Genomic DNA, 21,163 nt, shown 5'->3' on the forward strand with positions numbered 1-21,163 from the left:
CCACCTCTGGTTGATGGATGCCGTATTATGGACTCGGCTGCTGGGGATTTATCGTTTGACCTTGATCAGCTTTCTTTTAAAGCCTTTTCATACTTGAACACATTGGTGTTCACCCTTATGTATCGACTTCTTGTTGTGGGTTTCCTTCTTTGGAGGTTTTCCACTTGTAAATTAATCAAATGCACTTACTAATTTTTTTTTGGATTTTTTTCGGGTCCATTAGTATTGTCATGATCTTTAGAGCCAATTCTGTGTCTAAGACAAGTCCACTAGTTTAGGTTTTCCAGTTTGATTTTCTTGTGTAAATGGTTTGCACACGGTTTGAACTTTGACGGGTGCTATCACATTATGGTGGGCATCCAACAACACTAGCATGTAGCTTAGGGCTAGGAGAATAAGTGTCTAGTCCCCATGTCAAATACATGATTGGTCAGTGTGGTAGGATTGAAATAGTTCTTGAAACTAACATGTGTACATTCGAATATGGAGTTCTAAAAACCACTATTAAGGCAACCCTCCCCCTCATACATTGTCACGTGCGCATTGCACTTAAGCCATGTGGACAAGCTACCGTTACAGGTCAGCTTTAGTCCTAGAATCTAGCGTGGCACTTTGTGAGCCTCTAGAAGGATATGCATGATCAAGCAAAGTCATAGTTGCATACCATCGCTTGCACAATACATTCACTCAAGCACATATTGTCAAGTTTGGTTCTTTGCTCTTCGTAGGTTTGTAGTAGTATTCATTTTTCGATTTCGTTTTTAGCTTACCTGAGGACTTAAGAATGTGTTTCGTTAGAAGAAGTTGTGTGAAGTTTGATTTCTAGGATTAAGTTTTTAAGATGTCTTATCCTTTTTTTGCTTAAAGTTGAGTACTTGTTTTAAGCCAAGTAAGTTGCGTCAACTTATTTTACACATACTTTTTCTATAAACATTTTTAAGTTAATAATGTTTTGTTTTATCTAGTTTTGTTTCGTAGCAAACAAAGTGATTTAGTTTGTTTTTGTTTTTCTTTTCTTTTCTTGGTCCCTTGCTTTTATAGTTTTATGAGTGCTTTATTCCCTATTATAATTCGTGAGTTCAAACTATTCTTAACTTATGAAGATATATTTTTCAGTCATCTTACGGACATGCAAATCTTACCCCAATAGCTACCGATCTTATACTCATGTGTCGATGTGATTTTATGTGTGTTACTTTTATTCCTATATATATATATATATATATATATATATATATATATATATTATAATAAAATAATAATAATAATAATAATAAGAACCGGGTCTTTTTGTAATTTTGGTTGTATCTTGATTTATTGTGTAGAGCTTCTTTTCGTCTTGATTTTTGGTTTGTTTGAGTGTCATGTCTTTTATTTTTTAATTTTTTTGATTTATGTATTTGTTGTTTTTTGCTTTTGATTGTGTGTGTGTGTGTGTGTGTTTTTTTGTGGTGGTTGCTGTGAGAAAGTTATAAATCTAACTTTGTAGATTGCATGTTTTTAATAAATAATTCTTTTCTCTTAAAACTCTTAAAAAATAAAAATAACATCTTAATTTGGGTCCCTTGGATCAAGGGTTTCTTGTGTGGTTTCATGAAATATCTCTTGTGAGAGGAGAGGTTGAGTAGTGATTCTAGCAAGGGATCACGGGCACTCGATTGCACGCTATTGTCGATGATCTTTTGAGTGTAGCAAGCAACCTTATTTGAGGACCTCACTGCTTGGCAGCAGCCCTGCTATACAAATGAGGGGGTGGCTAGCACCAATCTAGCCTTAGGATCTTTAGCCTTGAGGCGGGTGTTGATCTGAAACACTGACCTTACTACAAAAATGAAAAACGCTTTTACTTCTTCTTCAGCTTCAACCAGCAATGTTGATGACTCTCAGGTACGTCTTTCTTTTCGACCCTTCTTTCTTTTCAGTAGCTAGAAGTAGTCATAATTTGTATCAAGAAAGATTTAAGTTTTTAGCTAAGTCTAATTTGAAGAATTTGCATGTTTTTGGCGATGGTCCTATTCGTTGGGCTTCTTTTAAGAATGTTTTAGTTAGTACTCATTACACAAGTTCTTCTATAAAAGCCCTCAATCGTTTGAGGCGTTTAAGAAAAAAACATCTTGCAGTAGATCGTCCTCTAAGTCCGGTTCATACCTCTCAAGTTATTTATGTTATTTATAATATTCACGATAGTTCTATGATGTATGTTGGCCAAACTTTTTGAACAGCTTTTGTCCGTTTTCAGGAACATGTAAGAAAAGCGAGAAAAGTTCAAAGTAAGAGCACCGTACGTGAAAGTGTGAAACCCTTGTATGCAGCAATAGCAAAACATGGGTTTGAGTCTTTCCGTTGTTTTTCCATTGAGCACATAGAAGGTAATTTTAGAAACTCTAAAGAGTTCTATAAATCAGCGTGGCCTCGAGAGTTGTTTTGGATGAGAACTTTGCATACTTTTTTTCCTAAAGGTTTCAACTTGGAAGGAAAGTCTTCTTTATGTAAAAATAAGACAATTTACCATAAGAAACCTATGCTTTGGCGAAGGCATCCCAAACCCGAGTTAGTTCTCCCTTCAAGTCAGTTTAAAAGAACTTGGATTCGTAAAGGTTCTCGTTTCGATCCGCCTTCTATCCTTGAAATCAATCCAGTTGTCTTGCACAACGCTATTTCTAGTAGAGTACAAGGTCTCCCTAGGGCTTCAATCTCTAGAATTGAGAGTGATGACCCTTCTAACCATAGAATTTTTGCTTATAGAGATTTCAACACGGAGGTTGATTTACCTATCTGGAGCTATGGAATTGGGTTCTTTTTCTTATAAATTATTTGAAAGGTATAATATAAGGATCCTATTTAAGCTCTTGTATACCCTTTAGAACTACTCTTATGAAGATTTGGAGCTAAGAGAATCTCATAGTACTCAACTTCGAGTATTGTTAGGCAAATTTCTGAAGTCCAAATGTCCTAGTTTGAAAAATCCCTTGGTTGGAAAGAAAGATTTGTTGATAACTATCTTTACCTCCCCTGACTTAGACAAGATTGGATTAAGCTCTATTTTGAGATCTCAAGAAGCTTTGGATGCTCTCCCTCCTTGTGTGAGAAAGGTATGGAACCATCCTGTCGTAGCTTTCAAATATGTGAAAACTTTAGGACAAAAAGCTTTCAACTATAGTGACATAGGACGTAACCTTAGAAAGCAAGAGAGACTAGCAATCTCAAGTATTGATTGCCCTTGTAGTAAAACTGCCTTTTCTTCTTACGTAAATGGAGCTTTGGGTCATGTAGTTACTGCCGATTGTTCTATCCTTCCTTCGGATTCCTTGAAAGACCTTTTCTCAAGAGGTATTAAATATAGGCTCCCTTCCTCAAACGACTCTTGCCTTCTCAAAGCCATAGAAAAAGGAATTTCTAGTTTCGTAGTAAAGTTTGAGAAGTCTTTAGGAGTTCAAGGTATTTTTACCCATTGGAAGTCTGTAATCCTCAAGAAAGCTTCTTTGAAATTAGCATCTTGCTCTCGGAACGTTTCTTCAGGAAGGAATAGCTTATCTTCTTCTGATCGTGATGCTCTTAGGAAATTTCATCGCGATTTTGTAATCTCTTATGTAGATAAGTGCTCTCATAACTTTGTTGTTACGTGCAAAAAGTTCTATTTAGAATGCTTGTTAGGTGGGGTAAACTCTCAGACTTACAATGATTGTGATCTTTCTATGCAAGAGGTTATCTTGAAACATCAAGACTTTTGTAAGTCTTTTGGTTTCAAGTGCCAGCCTAAATTACCTTTTTTATATACCGTTTGGAAGTTCCACAAGAATCCTATAAAGCCTAGATTTATAGCTGCTTCTTGTAACACCTCTTTGACCGAGGTTTCCAAATGGCTTAGTTATTGTTTCAAAGCCATTTTACCTAGCGTAAATGAATTGTGGATAAACATACTAAAGGAAGCAGACGTACCTACCGATTCAAGTTGGATTTTAAATGATTCAGTAGGTGTGATTCCTGTTTTAAAGTTTTTGAACTCTTCAAGAAGCCTCAAGGAGAAATCTTCTCCTTTATGTCTCCAAACTTTTGACTTTACAACGCTATACACGAAGCTAAATTTGGAGGACCTTAGATTTAGAGTCAAGTCTCTTATTTCAAAAGTTTTTGCGTACAAGCTTGAGAAGGATAGGTACAAGGCATTGCTAGTAGAAAAGTCAGCCTTGAACTTTGACTTCTTATGGTTGAAAACTAAGAATGTAGATGTAGACAAAGGAAGAAAGAGATGCACCAGGATTGTAGATGACATTGACATCGTATCTTGGTTAGATTTTCTTTTGGACAATTTATATATAACCATCGGCGACTCTCTTTTCAAGCAAACAATTGGTATCCCTATGGGTACCAATTGTGCTGTTTTTCTTGCTAATTTCTATCTTTTTACTTATGAGTTTGATTTTATGGAGCGTCTTGTCCTTGCTAACACTTGCCCAATATTTTTGCACAAGTTATGCAATGTAAGACGCTTTGTAGATGATCTTTTTGTCCTTGACGTTCCTTCTTTTCAAGATTTTATATACTTGAATTCGAGTTCTTTAGGCGGAGGAATTTATCCCAAGGAGTTTTGTGAACTTAACTGCACCACAAATAGTGATTGTTGTGCCTTTTTAGACCTTAAGATTTTCCAGACTCCCTTGGGATTAGAAGTAGATATCTATGATAAGCGCTTTGAACCAGAATATGCCAATCTAAAAATCATCCGTATGCCTCATATTTCTTCGAACATTTCTCTTTTAGCTAAGTACGGTGTCATTTGCTCTCAACTATTTAGATTTTCTCGTCTTTGTTCTAGTAAATCTACTTTTGTTGCTCAATCTTGCCATCTTATTTCTTTACTAGTTGAAAAAGGATACTCATTCAAAATAATCATGAAAAACGTTCGTTCATTTTTGCATCATAGTAAGTTTATTTTTAATGTTTCTTCCTTTGGAATGCTCAAGATAATCAGTAGTAAATTCAATAGAAGTGGGGAGCTAAAAAGCCCACTTATTGTTTGACTTAATAACACCTTATGTTGTTGTTTTGATCTTTAGCGCTTCTAGTATTTTTAATATAGCTTGACAAATGCTAGTCTTTATCATGGCTGAGTATGCCCATCACCTCCGGAGGGTGATAGAAACTCAGCTCGTTGGTTTTGTAGAGTACGTTCAAAGCATGAATGACCTCTATATAAACCTGCACCTACTCTTGGGCACTGACGACGTGAGTAGGGATGTCATAGCTGTTGTCCAAGCTATGCATGATAAAGGTGATAATCTTATTCTTCCTGTTTGGACAAGCAACGAAGTTGAGATCGCATATTGTCAAGTTTGGTTCTTTGCTCTTCGTAGGTTTGTAGTAGTATTCATTTTTCGATTTCGTTTTTAGCTTACCTGAGGACTTAAGAATGTGTTTTGTTAGAAGAAGTTGTGTGAAGTTTGATTTCTAGGATTAAGTTTTTAAGATGTCTTATCCTTTTTTTGCTTAAAGTTGAGTACTTGTTTTAAGCCAAATACGTTGCGTCAATTTATTTTACACATGCCTTTTTTAAAAACATTTTTAAGTTAATAATGTTTGTTTTATCTAGTTTTGTTTCGTAGCAAACAAAGTGATTTAGTTTGTTTGTTTTTGTTTTTCTTTTCTTTTCTTGTGTCCCTTGCTTTTATAGTTTTATGAGTGCTTTACGTGAGTTCAGACTATTCTGAACTTATGAAGGCACACACGAATAATCAACAAGCTGAAAATAAATAATCTTTCAACTAAACAGAGTTGGGGGGGGAGGGGAGTTCGACACAGTATTTGGAACCAAAAGATGGGCTGGTCCCCTCCCTTAAAGAGAATTGCTTTATTAAGGAGAATCTTTTTACAAGAATAAGGACCGTAGAAAACCTCTCTGGCCTAATTCTCAGACTAGATGATCTTTCCTTCCCGTGAGGGAAATCCAAGAGACGAGCTTTGAATCCTTTTTCCGTCTGTACTCCGAAACAGAATTTCCAAGCGTAGGCCCAGGCCTTTCCGCTTTCTCCTTCGCGATGAAGTACTTGCAAATACACACAAACACGGGACAACAATTCGTATGGCGAATCCACAATAGATACTGGTCGTTCTTTGTGTGGGTAAAGCGACCTCCATTCTTCGTAGTCTCGTGATCTATTGCGTCTTCTAGCGGCAAAGTCTTCTCTTTCTGGCGCTGGCAACTCCTTCTTTGAGAGAGGGCGTGTGATGCTTTTATAGCTCCCTTGCCATGGTAGGAATTGCTGAGCGTTGGCTACTCACGTAGAGATCGCGTTTTTTTTTTTTTGGATCTTCTGCCAGAAAGAGAGAAATCGTTGCTTTATTTTCCAGGTGGACAGCTTATTAAGTGCGTAGCCGGCGTATTTTAAAAATGGTATGAATCTGACAAAAAAACTCAATAAAACCTTATAAGTTAAAAACAATGCTTTCACAGCAATTTTCAGGCGTTTCTGGATGCAACCACATGCACAAATGCAATGCAGATATAGATTCCTCGTAAGAAAGTGTCTGCTCTTCCCGGAAAACACGTTAAAATATTCCGCTTTTTAAGAAAAGCTTCTCAGAACCCATCTTTATTCTTGTGCTTGCGTCTTTACACGTATTTCTTTTCCAGTTCGGGTTTCCTGCCAGACCAACGAAATATTCCCTTTCCGATGCTCCCGTCATCCCATCACGTGACGCATCAGGAATATTCGTTTCCCGGTCTCTCCTACCGAACTAACGGTACAACCCCTTCGTGATGCTTAATGTCACCTATCATATGACACATCAGAGTTGTCCGTTCCTAATGGCTTTTTAATAATTCCAATAGATGTAGCTATAGTTCCTAACCTTTCGGTTCAAGTGCACATATTTAAATATCCTAATTTCAATAAAAAGAACGAGAAAATAAGAAAAGAGTCCATTTAGCAACACCTTTAATTTTCTCACGCAATGTTTTCACGACAAGACTACTGAGGAGGTAGCACTTGCTCGTAAGGTAGAGTCTGCACCAAGGCAAGTATTTTGCGATAGTAGTAAGACCATCTAGTAACTCGGTTGGTCAGTCGTTAGTGTTTACATTGCAACAGTACCTACATCCGCAATATTGCTGAAATCTGAAAATGCTAGGCTGATCTGTTGAAAGCTGAAAATGCTGGGCTGATTTGTAATCTGGGAGCAAAACGCTAGGGATCTGCTGCTTGCAAAAACGCCAAGCTGGATTCTGGCGCTTCCACAAGTGATCCAAAATGCTGGCCAATGTGCTCCTTGTATATTGATTTTTGAGGTGCTGGGTCGGGAAAATTGTGCTAAGTCGACAAAATGTGCAAATGTGCGCACGCGTGAGTTTCTAACCTAGACCTACATGCTCGTCATGCGAGATGTCCACCGAAGTGTAATAACATCCAATTGCTTGTACAATCTAGTATGCAAGAGGGTTCCAAAACTGGAAAACCTAATCTATCAGAGTCGTTTGGACACGTAGGTCTTGCGAACAGGCTCACAAAATTGTCAAAACTAATCCTCCTAGGATTCCAGACACTCTTACCTAGGGATAGGTGGAAAATTGGCTATGGAAGTTGGTGAAGCATGCCCACGTGGCAGATAGAGCCATGTGTACGTGGCAATAGTAGGGCAAATGGGAAAAAAACCTATAAAAGAGTCACTTGGCCTTCAATTTTTAGGATAAAAGAGTCACCTCTCTCTCTCTCTCTCTCTCTCTCTCTCTCTCTCTCTCTCTCTCTCTCTCTCGCAAACAAGGTAAATGGGCAGTTTACCGAGGTGGTAAAGCCATCATCCAAGAATTTCGAAACCCCAAATTAGCTCTCTCCACAATTGACACTCCCTAGGTTTTTTGTTTTCCCCATTTCCCTTTCTTTTTAACCCTCCCAATGGACCCTCAGTCCTTAACTGATATGTAACGTCGTCATCATCCTCTGCTTAGTCAAAACCGTTGTAATGTTTGTTTTTGGTTCCACGGGTCATATTTGACCTCCGCGGACGATAATTCTCCCTCTCTCTCTCTCTCTCTCTCTCTCTCTCTCTCTCTCTCTCTCTCAGTTCAATTCACTCAATTGAAGTAGAGTAACCTTATGTTTGTGCGAAGTACTAGAATCCTTAAATTCCTTCCGTTGCATGTGACACACACAAACAGATTATCCAAGCGGCCTACTAAGTTTGTCTCCTTTGTAATGTCTTTTGTAATATCAAAGGGTATGTTTTTTTGTGCGTGTGTGTTGAGAGAGAGAAGAAGAAGAAAAAGAAGAGTATTTAAACGTCATAGGAAACTATCCCAAGAGACCTTAAAGATCTATCTGATGAGGTGAGTTGAACTCAAGACCTGTTATGAGAGAGAGAGAGAGAGAGAGAGAGAGAGAGAGAGAGAGAGAGAGAGAGAGAGAGAGAGAGAGGTTGATTAATTGATTTTATTTCAGGTGGTTGGTGGATTAGGCTTAGCTTGGCAGCCAGCTTTTGGAATCTTAGTGCTTCTATACTTCTATTCCCATTATTTCTTTGCTAGTGGTGCAGCTCATATTGGAGCCATGCTTACTGCATTCTTGTCAGTTGCAACTGCCCTGGGTACACCGCCGTTGTTTGGAGCTCTGGTTCTCTCATTTCTCTCCAACATCATGGGTGGCCTTACACATTATGGAATAGGCTCTGCACCAGTTTTCTATGGTGCCAACTATGTTCCTCTCTCCAAATGGTGGGGATATGGTTTTCTCATCTCTATTGTTAACATAGTGATTTGGCTTGGACTGGGAGGTGTATGGTGGAAGGTTTTGGGCTTGTGGTAGAAGTTTTGCAGCATAGGAGGAGCATATTTCAACATATCAGTCGAAAAGCCAAGAATCAAAGCCCTTTTGTACTCTCTAGTGGCAGGAAATAATCAATTTTTTCCCTTCAGGATACTTTCTGGTTCTTGAAAATATGTAGTTTTTGGAGTGTTTTATACTTCTGAATTGTACCTAATTGCCTGGGGGTTCAGCTTTGGTTAGACAAGGATGCTATTAGAATGACATTATGACAGTGGAAAAGTTTGCATCTTTGCCTTGTGCTACGTCTGGACTTCCTACCCGCATAAGATTAAGGTATAGCGTGGAGCCATTGTGACACTTGGATTGCTCTTATCTTCTGAAAAGCATCTTGCAATTGTTTAATCTTTAGCTATGGGCTTGGTAAAACTAATATGTGAGTATTATGTTCGAGAGGAAGAATGTAGGCAAGTGTTTCATGGGTGTGTGCGTTTGCTTTCTCTTGCACCTAGGGGTGATTCTTTCAAGTACGTGATGGTCATGTCGAGCTTTGAAATTTGTTCTCCTCTTGCATTTCTTTTTGTTGTATTAATTTGCATGGGCAAGAGCTAAGCTGTCTCTCTTATGCACCGTTATTCAGAAAATCACCATTTAATTGCATGGTTTGGGGGGAAACTGAGCAATCAATGTATGCTTTTCGCAACAGGATGTATAGATTCCTTTCTCAAAGGAAGATGTAGGATTCTTGGTCTTATAATGTTTGTGCCAACTCCATGTATTCCCCTGTGAATGGCGTTGCTCCTTTAATTTGAAGATGTCATTCACAAAATGGCTTTTAGGAAGTCGAAAAATGGATCATGAACCTTGAAGATACGACGAAGAGAAGTGATTCCAAAAAGTTAAAATGGATCATGAAGCTTGAAGAGATGAACAGCAGAAGTGATCTAGTTTGCAATCTGCAAGAAAATGCTCTCATCTACCTTGCATCTTCTAAGTGAACTCAAGGAGAATTGGTCTTAAAGGAATGCAATTTGCAAGGTATTGGGGTACCTACCCTGTGATCCCGGCTTGCTATTGTTGTCCTCACGTAACTTTCCCTTTGATGAAGAATGTTCATCCTCCAAACAAAAGTGGTATATTTTGACTGTTTTAGACGGCACTCTGGGTGAGGGAACTTGCATCCCATTGATGAAGTGTGTTAATCCTCGAAAACAAAAGCGGCATAATTTGACCATTTTAATTGCACTCTAGTGAGGGAACTTACATCTGTGGAAATGCAAGTTGCAAGATAGTAGGGACCCTATCCATGATTGAACCCAGCTGGCTCTTGTCCTCCTCACATTACTTTGCCCCTTAATGAAGAGTTTTCATCCTTGATACAAATGTGGGGTTTCTATGACCCGCTATTGTTGGCACTATTTGAGTGCATAAATCTAAAGAGTGCATGCACCGTTAGGCATACCTTGTGTGATGTTGAAAACCATTGATTGGAGCTTGAGCTCACAAAAGATATCGTCCATCATCCTCTTTGTAATTGTCAAGAAGTACACCCATTGGAGTCTGAAACATTGAAAACAAAATTTGACTTCCCACTACACAAGTTGACACATGCCAATGGAGTAAATGTTGAAAAAGCTATTGCAAAAACGTGCCATGTTCCCTTGTATGTGTGACAACAAAATTGTCTTTGTTTATTATTCGCCGTGCGTGTTGTTTTCAGACTATAAAGGATAGAAAGCTTTGAGTGCATGTCAAACCTCCAGTAGGTGAATGCCTCCACAATTGGAGGTGGGAAAAGATTGTGTCTTAGAATGTGTAGGCATATAGTTTTCTAGATGACTTTCCGGCTATAACTAGGTGTCAATGGCACCACAAGACCCAACATAAGACGGACTTTGCCATAGAATGGGAAACTTTACTTAACGAGTGATGCCCTTCAGCCTTACAAATGCCCCAACCACATTCCATCATACTATGTACATATATCGTACCTTGCCGACACCCTTGCTCTTGTAGAGGATACATTGGGTCCTCATAGAGCATTTTGCTCCTTTTGAATTGTCCACATTTAGAAAAAAATTAAATAGCATTGGGTCTTTTTATTTTAGAGAGGGGATTCTTTTCTCCTTTCATTATCTGTGCCTTTTCCAATGGCAGACATTATAAGTGTCCTTTCTCTTGAGCTTCCCTGTTTTTGTAGAGACACTGGACTTGAAGACGACATTAAGAAAGAGCCAAAAGGGGAGTTGGCGTAGCGGTGAAGGCGAGGTGCGACATGCGAGTGTGGGTGTGCATTACATCAGACTACGGAAAAAAAGTTATAAAGAGGTAGAAGGTACCTGTTTTGAAATTAGTTTGACAATAAGTATAATTTAGCGAGTTAACTATGTATAAGGGATCCGTGGCGCAATGGTAGCGCGTCTGACTCCAGATCAGAAGGTTGCGTGTTCGATTCACGTCGGGTTCAATCCCGGGTCATGTCCCTGTTTCCTATTATAACTCTCTTTGGTTTTCGGTGGAATTTTGAAGTCACATTTTTCAGACACTACACAAAATAGAAGCGTCTCTTAGCAACGTCGCATATGTATGATACCTAGTGAGTTCATAGTGTGGTCAACACGCAAGTTTTCAACAGGTCGCCAGCCTCTCTCTCTCTCTCTCTCTCTCTCCCTACGTCGCACTGTCCTCACTGTAGCCGGATAAAGCAAATTGCGACATGTGGCACTGGAAAACCAGTCTCCTTAATATATATATATATATATATATATATATATATATATATATATATATATAGGTACTCGAAGCGTTCCATGCATTCAAATGTCAAGACTCAATCAAGAGTCACAATCCCTTTAAACCAATTCTTAAATAGAAATTTGCAAATTAAACCATATTATTGACTATATTTACACTATTTCCTTGCAAAATCTAAGCGGAATTTCTCCTTTTCACTCTCCTTTCAACATGGTTGTCTTGAATTTCGAACCCGCTCAAGGCTAAGTTGAGGCACACTCTTCTGAACACTAAGTGTAGTGTTCAAGGGTCAAGGCTACCATCGCGAAGTTTAACTTTGTCCCACGTAGTTTTGCTTCTTCTTGGTGGCTCATGCAACATGTATTTGTTGATTGAGTACATTGTTGCCTTCACACAATAGTTGTTTTTTGTTCCACTGAGTGAAGGCAACAATGTACTCAATCAACAAATACATGTTGCATGAGCCACCAAGAAGAAGCAAAACTACGTGGGACACTCCTGTGCAAGGTTGATTTTTTACACACACCCTTGCCCTTCAAATTTTAAAGATGAAACATATTTTTGGTTGATTTAGTGTATTTTTTTGAAGGGGTGGGTCACATTTTTACCATACAAAACTTGAAAAATGCCCAAAAAATGGTAAAATGCTGATCAATAAACAACCTTGTGAGTATTGTGTCATAGCAACTAGCCCAAGATAAGCATGCAAGCTCTGTCACAAGAAGTTTTGGACAAATTCTCATAATATTTCCCACATTGTGACTTACCACAACATCATGAGCTTCTGCTCGAGAGGCACCGCATACCTAGCTAGGTACGATTGGGGGCAGGGGACCACCGGCCCCCCCACCGGGCCAGCGGTCCCCTGCCCCCAATCATACCTAGCTAGGTATGCGACGCCTCCCTCACAGAAGCTCATGACGTTATGCATTGTATGAAAAACACTGAGAAAGACTCTGTTTTCCTACATGAGAAAATTTCTAAATCTTCTTGTGTGTTCGCAAGCCACACTTTTTTCATGCTTGGCACATGGTCTAGGCACAAATACCATACGTGATGTTGCGTACAAAATCTAAGCCACACAATTCATGCAATCACTCCATAGCTCAATTCCAAATGAGGAACTCAATCTGGCCTTAGATGTTATGCTCCTCATTTGGTAGCATGACCAAATCGATGTCTGAGAAGATATCACCATTTTTTTTTTCCCATAGAGCACTTGATCAACTATTGCAGAGATTATGTGCAATTCAAGTATGAAAATATAGTTTTATACCAAGCAAGAGAAGCTTTTTTGCACACCTTTTTTCGCTCTCTAGTTCAACATAGCTAGTGGGCTTCAACATATATGCATCCTCTCTATTTAGTATTTCATGGATATTTTATGAATCATGGTCATACTACAAGTGCACGAAAAATCTCATATAACTCAATGTCTATTACTATATATTATGGTAATGCTATGTGTGAACACAGTGAGGATTGCCAGGGCACTTGTTTCCCTTGCTATGAGGTTTCCCCCCCAGCTTGCATATATGTCCATCATTGTAGGGCAAGCTTTATCTTTATATCAACACACTCGATAATACTACTTCCTATGCTATGTGCTCTTCATCTTCTCCATCTTTGCATGCATTCTTACAGTCACATTTCCAACAATTGGTATTAGAGCACACTTTGACATTCTAGACTGCGTCGTTGGCACCCTCTCAACGCATGTTCTTAGATCGAGATCTTTTTTGGTGGCATTCATAGCCTTTGGGAGAGGTGTGTGAGCTTTGTATCATCAATCATTTATACATTGTAACTTTTATTGAGGATTACTCTAGGTTTGCATGCTTTTTTTGCAGCCATACTTCCAAGAAGAATGTAGATTTTCATTTCCGTAGGTTATTTTTCGGACTCCAAAATAGTGTTTTTTGCGATTTATGCAAGGTTAGGGTGTAACCCGGGGTTTTGGCACGCTCCGGAGGCAATGTTGATGTCCATTTGGATTGATTTTGACCTCTAAAATATTTGCAACAATAGCTGTTTATTGTGTGTTGAGGATTCCGCACATGGTTTGCTCTCGGATGTGAGAGTGGTATTGGCTGCAAGTTTGCTCACAGGTGGGAGCATACGATGTATGATGTGTGTGGTCTGATGCTCTCAGCAATGTATGCCTCGAGCATGTTTTTTTGGCAGTGTCATAGGTAAAGCAGTTTGTCCCAGTTTATGCTTGCAGATTGTGGAGTTGTTTTATGCATATGTGAGCATCGATTTTGATGCAATTGATCATGCTTTTGAGCATTGTGTAGTGGCCGAGTTACATCCTACTTTGTTTCCAGCTTGGCATGGTTTTATGGTTGAGATTGTACTTGAGGTTTTGCTCAGTTTACAAGAGAGATTCTGCCAGATTTTTCCCAGAGTTCTCGCCATACTTTGGTTCTTAGCCATTCACTTATAATTGTAGATATGTGTGACAATGAGAGACGACGGTCTCGTTCTTGCCGATACTTGCGTTGTTGACATTGTGGTCACACAGGGCACATTAGGCACCGTTGTTTCAGACGTATGAGACAACGATGGAGATGTATGCGTGATGCAGATACGACTTTGACACACGTTAGAGAGGCAGTCCCAATGGAAGTCTATGCCAGTGACGATGATGTCACACTTGCCTCTAGTGTACCTCTTGCATATTTGTCTATGGTTAGCACACTTTCTCCACAGTGCTTACTAGATAGCAATGCTACTTTCCACGTCACACCATGTCGTGAGTGGTTTAGGACATTTTCTAGTGGGAGACTTGGCAGTGTGTGCACTTGGATGATGGTTCGGCGTTTGACATAGAGGGTGCATGAGACGTTTGTTTGTCTTTGCCCAGTGGTGCATCATACATGCTACGGCATGTGGGCTATGTTCCTTAGCTGAGACAGAGCTTAATCTAAGTGAGACAGTTGGCAACTTTTGGTTGTCATGTACTGCTTAGAGAGCAGTCTTTCCAGATGCATTGCGGTTCATTAGTGATTGCCAGAGGAGCATGCAGCGGCCTGATATATCCTATGCATGTGTCTGAGGTTCGAGACGCTGTAGTCTCAATTTTGTTGCAGCCATGTTTGGAGCGAGAGACGAGGCATGTCTCTTTTGCAGATGTGCTGCATAGAGCAGGTTGTGCATTTGTCTTGTGGTGACGTTCACACAGACAATGGTATCTCTGAGGATGCACAACTTGGTCAGTCATCAGTTGAGATGACATTCGTTGAGCCAGAGACCGATGCATTATTCTATGGTGCATCTGATACATTTGAGGACGACAGTGTCCTTCAAATAGCTGTGTGTGATTCAATGGTGCTGATTTTTCGGTCCTTGGCCAGTTGAAAATCGCGACTAGATGGTTGCAAACCATCTAGTCGGGTAAAGGGAAGAAAACCAGACGATGTTGACATGGTGATGCACAATTAGGTGGTTCCTGATGAGGATGCATATGGCACTGAGGTTGCTGACAGGGATAGGTTGCACACATAGTGCATGTTTCATTGGATTTCGGGTCTCTCATATCTGACCTTTTGGTCTCGAGACCTGATCTTGCTTATGCGGTTGGTGCATTTGCAGTGGGAGTTGTAAGTCATGCGATGACTGACACTGGCATTGTGCATTGTGGAGCCATGCATGTCGTCACTCGATACCTGCGTCAGGAGTGTCATCGTAGCTCTAGCCCTAGTGGTATGCATGTTGCATCTACACTAGAGCGGTAACAGAGTGAGCCAGTGGGCATAGGTTGAGAGCCGTCTTCTCTCACCTCTTGTATATACTAGTTGTAGGCTAGTCTTCTTGCCACTTATCAACACACAGCCTTTAGTGGGAGAATGTTAGGTAAAGGCGGTGTGCCTCACCGTGCTTTGCCTGTGTCTGGGCCAGTGTCCGATTGCCCACATTTATCTCCTTATTCTTTATACATACACAGAATAAGGAGCTCTCACTCTGATTCTCACATTGTGCTCATACAGTGAGATTTGGGAGCTCCACCCACATCCTATGTACTCTCTCTCTCTCTCTCTCTCTCTCTCTCTCTCTCTCTCTCTCTCTCTCTCCTGTCCCCCCCCCCTTCTCACTCTCTACACACGCACCGCATTCGCGCACTCACATGTTTTAACTGTGTCTAATATGTATAATGAAGAAGAACTATTGTCGTTTGATGCTATTTTGAAGAATGCAACATGGTGGACTTGGTCTGAGAAAATACATGCTTACTTGGTTGTACACAATTTTTAGAATAGTTCAATTAAGAGCACTTTGTATGTCAAGCTTGTGAAGCACTTATTCTTTTAATATCATTAGGCTCTACTGATGACATGTTGCTCATTGGACCAAATAAGGGACATATTGCTGAATTTAAGGTGGACTTGAATGCCTCTTTTGAAGTGTTAGATTTGGGACTTTCACCTTACTAGTTGGCCTGGAAGATTGCAAGCTTATTTATACTTCTATGGAGATAGGTTTTAAGCATAACCCACAGTCCACACATTGGTCATAAAACGATTGGATCTTTTACTACTTGAGTGGGACCATATATTTTGGGCTATTTAATCCCAACGGGTAATTATTGCCACCCGATTTACATGCCTTTTGAACTTGGACTTAGCTGGTTCACTATGACACACAATGGCCACTAGTGGTTTTTTTTTCATGCTCAGTAGCTCACGCATATCTTGGTTGAGCAAGAAGCAACCTCTAGTGGCTGCTTCTAGCTGTGAGCTTGAGTACAAAGTAGCTTTGAACTAGTGTTGAGTGCCTTTGGGCTAGACGCTTTTTGGATAACTTGCATGTTGGATAACGGTTTGCCACCACTATCTTCACTAGCAGTCACAATGCTTTGGAAATTGGAATAAATCTAGTGTTCCATGCTTGCACAAAGTCCTATGGGACTAGTAAGCTTGGCTTATGTGCCTACACAAGACAAGGGCGTACTAATCTTTTCACAAAGCCTTTGCCTTGAGAAAATCTTAAAGCTTTTTGCAAAGCTTTGAGCTTAATCCCCTTTGAGGACTGATCAAATACGGTCTAACACTTCCTCGGTACATGAGTGCCAACTCATGTTCATTGCATCACTCTCAGGGGGGATTTGTTATCATATTATGATAGTGATGTGTGTGAACACACTTAGGGTCATTAAGGAACCTTTTTATCCTCGTTAAGAGAGCCCCCCCACCACCCAACCCCCGCCCTCCGCCTTTTATAGATGCCCATCAATTTTTTATCTTTGTATTAGTACACTCTATAATACTGCTCCTTCATCTTCTCCATCTTTGCATGCATTCTTGAAGTTGTATATCCAACAATGCCATCTCAAGAGCTTACTCTTAAACAATTAACCTGTTGAAAAAAAAATTAATGAGGAGGAATAATATTATCAGAAAAGAAATAGAGAGTACATCCCATTATATTTTTGATAGTTGAGAGCACTATTAAAAAAGAAATAGAGTACATTCGATTATAGGTCTGACAGCTAAGATGAGAGAGCATTGGTCGACTTAGTGTAAATTTAAATGTATTGCAATGTGTGAATCACTTGGTGGAAAATTGAAATTGTATTTTTAATTGGGAAGACAAATTAGTCAAGTATGGTGCTACATATAACAAATTAAGTACCTTACTACGTTGACATATTTGTCAAATCAACCAAAGACTGTAACAAAATAATAAAAGCCAAGTGAAACGATTATATTTAATAACTAAGATCACAAACAATACACCAACACATTTCACAACCTCAAGACATATATAATATTTTTTCTGGTCATGGGACGCACGCGCATGCGCACACACACATGAATATTAGCAACAGTACAATCCTTCAATTGGAGAAAGGGAGCATTTTGCACATCTGAAAGTATTTTGTATGAAAATTTGGCCTAAGAGAGGAGCACATCCCGTTCAAAATTATTTATCAGTAAATTTCTCAAGAATAAAACACGCCCTTTTCTTATTCAATCTATACGAATCCCCTTTAAATAGGGTCCTAGTGTATTTAAAACTGGTGTAAAAAAAAGAATTGTAAAAATACATTTTATTGAATTCATGTGTTATATTTACAACAAGTGAACCCCCCCCCCCCCCCCCCCAAAAAAAAAAACCCCTTCTCATGCCCTCCAAAGGTCGGTGAGGTGATTTTTGCACGAGTTTTGCATATGGATAGAGAAGCATCCACAACAACAACAAGGCCATCACTAACGCGCAGACGGCGGCATTGCCTGCTATGTGTGTGTGTGTGTGTGTGTGTGTGTGTGTGTGTGTGTGTGTGTGTGTGAGAGAGAGAGAGAGAGAGAGAGAGAGAGAGAGAGAGAGAGAGAGAGAGTGCCTTTTCTACGCAAGCTATTTTTATTACGAAGCCTAGTTTTAAAAAAACATAAAAAAATGTGTACAAGATTTGATAGGCACCACACCTATGGTCCTATATCACTACTTATAAGCAGGCAGTGCCAACAACTGTCTGTCCCTCGTGTTACTTGGTTAGGAGGCTCCATCGCACAATAACTAGGCAGTCATACCATGCTTTTTAAATCGCTAGTGCATCATTGAGATGATCAACAATCACAAAACGCAAGCAACACTTCCACGTTGTTGATGACATGTACTACAAGGAGAAGACAAGAAGACGACGTCTGGAACTTTATCATATATCATATGAACCGCAAAGGAGAAAATCATATTGCATAGATGGTGCGAGATAGCTCTAGAAGTGCAACCTCCACAAAGAGCCGATCATGTGGGCCTCATAGGCTTGGTTGTTTGCAGGATATGCCCATCACGTCGGCTATGGCAAGGGAGCTCAAGGGTTTCAACCAAATGCGAAGGGAATGCCTTTTGCCATATGCAAATGCCTATGCTTGCACTTCGAGCAAGGAAGCTCTGGGTTTCAACTGAATGCAAAGAATGGCCTTTCACCACATGCAATTGCCTATCCTTGCACCTCGAGGTCTTGTGGCCTTATGCAAGACCTTCACATGGGTGAGAGAATTCTAGATGCAATCAGGGGCTGTTGGAGAAACATGTTTTGCTTGGCAATGCTTTGGTTGATATGTATGTCAAATGTGGTGCCCTTATGAAAGCAAATTAAGTTGTTGATGAGCTTCTTGTTGAAAATATCGTCTTTTGATACGAGTCGATTGTACAATATGTCCAACATGGCTATGGTAAGGAAGCCCTAGGCTGTTTTAAATACTTTGGCTAAATGTAGTCACTTATGCTTGCACCTTGAGGGCTTGTGGTCTTATGTAAGGCCATCACATCCACACGGATGGTGATCTAAGGATTCGCAGATTGCATGATGATAGCAGGGATAGATATGTAGATAACATTTGGCGAGAGCTTCAAAGACAATGGCATTGAGCTTCCTGAATACCTGACAAAAGATTGCTTACCAGCATAACATCCTGAAACTAAGGGGTGCTTTTGTATTACCTTGATGAGAGTAGGAGCAAGATTATGATGAGTATTCTGGTGACTTATGAAGAGAAAGGTGTGCCATTATGGACACACTCATAGGTCCTTTTATTTACAAGGACCTACCTATCAATTGAGTAAGAGTAGCTCTAGTTATCCTAAACATGATGGTCTTTAGTGGCCTAATCTAAAATATCTAATAAATGATACCAAATTGAATAAGCTTGGAACTAAGATGCATAGCAAACCATTCCAATGGTGTCAAATATGCTTGAAGAATCACAAAGAAAAGCATTCAAAGATGAACGTCAAAAGCACGATGTTGAGAAAAATTGCCCGGAGTGAACAAAAAGCAATTTAGAAATTTTTACATCAAAATGCACCTCAGATTTTGGTGCCATTATGGATAATCTCACCTACAAAGACTTGTTTCTCCTCAAGTTTCCTGATCTTTGTAAAAAAGTTATTATGTGCTCATCTTCATTTGCATGCTTAATTTGAAGTGAATGTGCAAATAGGTCCTCATTGCAAAAGCTTGGTACAATGTAAATAAACCTAATCCTAAGATTTTAGAGAATAGATGTTCATTGTCACCTTGTTTAGTTTTGTACACATGATGGTGGTTTGCAACAAGGAGATGAATGTAGGAAATCAAGTAACACCTGACGTAGTTACAAAGTGAATAGCACTGAAAAGTCAACGAATTACGAGATCCATGAATAGCTAGGGTCTTTGGACAAGGCATGTCCTAGAGATAGACCCAGTCCAAGTGTGTTACTAGGCTGGATGGCTAGGCATGCCAAGTGTGCATTGCACAATAGCATTGTAGAGCACAAAGACAAATGTGCTAAGATTAGCCATGGATTGCGAGACAAATAGCTAGGAGAAGGAAAAGTTGCAAACGTGGGACAAGAATGCCAAGTGGTAATTGTAGGGTAGAGCCTCAAGGACGGATTGTTCTTAAAATTGGGGTGTTGTGCCTCGTCACTATATCACATAGCGGATCTAGGGCCCAAATTTGGGGCACGGAGCGGCTTTGATCTTAGCCATCCGATTGCCCAATGAACTAGGATTGAAATATAGTGAACTAGGGGTTGGTAGACTAGAGGTGGACTAGGCTAAATTGGGGTGAATTGACATGGTCACCATCTGTTATGTCGACATAAGTCAGCGACGAATGCTAGCGCAACAGTAAGGATTTTGTGTGGTAACTAGGAGGTTTTGGGTTCACACGTCTTCTGAGGCTGATGAACTAGGGGTGAACCCCGGGCCGTCCACTAGGAAATATGTAAGATAGCACGTGCGAACAAAATAAGGGATTTATAATTAGATACATTTATAAAAAAATATCCTTACATAAAGGGGTTTTTAATTGAGAAAGTGAATTTTTTTTTTGTACACAAGGACTAGTTTTTTTACAAAAATGCATACAGAAGGGGTACATATAATACTTGAAAATACATATGGAAGGGATTATTTAAATACCTCTTGTTCACACGTGATATATGCAATGTTTACATAGTAGACTCTCTGAGGAGTGAACTTGGGGCGCCGTTTTTGCCCCTAGTTCATCGTAGTTCACCGTGGCGATTGGATTGCGGAGATCAAAGCCGCCCGTCCCCCCTCAACTTGGGCCCTAGATCTCCTTTTGGCCGACCCCGTGTGAGATAGTGATGAGGGGTATTGGGGGCAACTTACTTGGTCACCCATGAGATTTGGTCCCTCGTAATGACACTTGACTAGATAAGTTTACCAGATTGTTGCTCAAATTTGGGAGCATTGGCTGGGTGAAATAGCTCCTTTGCAAAGTTGATGTATGCACATTAAATTTCAAGGTGGTTTAATGTGCTTGATCACAACATGATCTAATGAGAATTGTCACGGTCGATTGTTAGGGACACTATTCCTACACGGAAACATTTTGCTCCAAACTTCTCATCAAAAAATATATATGCAAGTAGGTGTAAAGTCCATGGAATAGTAATAGTAAAAGGGGAATCTAAAACATATTTACTATCATTTTTCTTAGAGAAGAAGGCGAACGAGCAATTTCATATTTGACTCATTACACTCTCAAGTGGGACAAGAGGTATTGAGTAAAGGCACGTACATAACAAAGGAAATAATAAAACTTTGTTAGTTCTGTTTTACAGAGTTCTCCTATGCGTTAGTTCCATTTGATAAGAGTTCTCCTCTGACATTAGCAAAGGAAGTACAAGGGCACGGATAGA

At 39.7% G+C, this 21,163-nt stretch overlaps 1 protein-coding gene and 1 non-coding gene across 2 annotated transcripts in view; both read left to right on the top strand.

Annotated features, from left to right (window-relative positions):
• LOC147421158 (dicarboxylate transporter 1, chloroplastic-like) overlaps positions 1–9,058 on the top strand; it is a 37,591-nt gene extending 28,533 nt beyond the window's left edge. The window contains exon 3 of the mRNA XM_086503896.1: positions 8,433–9,058. Coding sequence (XP_086360022.1) covers positions 8,433–8,795 — 363 coding nt within the window. The 3' untranslated portion in view covers positions 8,796–9,058. The remainder of the gene's footprint in view (positions 1–8,432) is intronic.
• A 2,090-nt stretch (positions 9,059–11,148) lies between these two features.
• On the top strand, positions 11,149–11,220 carry TRNAW-CCA (transfer RNA tryptophan (anticodon CCA)). The gene has a single exon. It is a non-coding gene; the product is annotated as a tRNA-Trp (tRNA).
• Positions 11,221–21,163: the final 9,943 nt, after the last annotated feature.

This window comes from Adiantum capillus-veneris, chromosome 28 (assembly GCF_014529385.1).
Source record: "Adiantum capillus-veneris isolate H3 chromosome 28, ASM1452938v2, whole genome shotgun sequence".
Lineage (NCBI taxonomy): Eukaryota > Viridiplantae > Streptophyta > Polypodiopsida > Polypodiales > Pteridaceae > Adiantum > Adiantum capillus-veneris.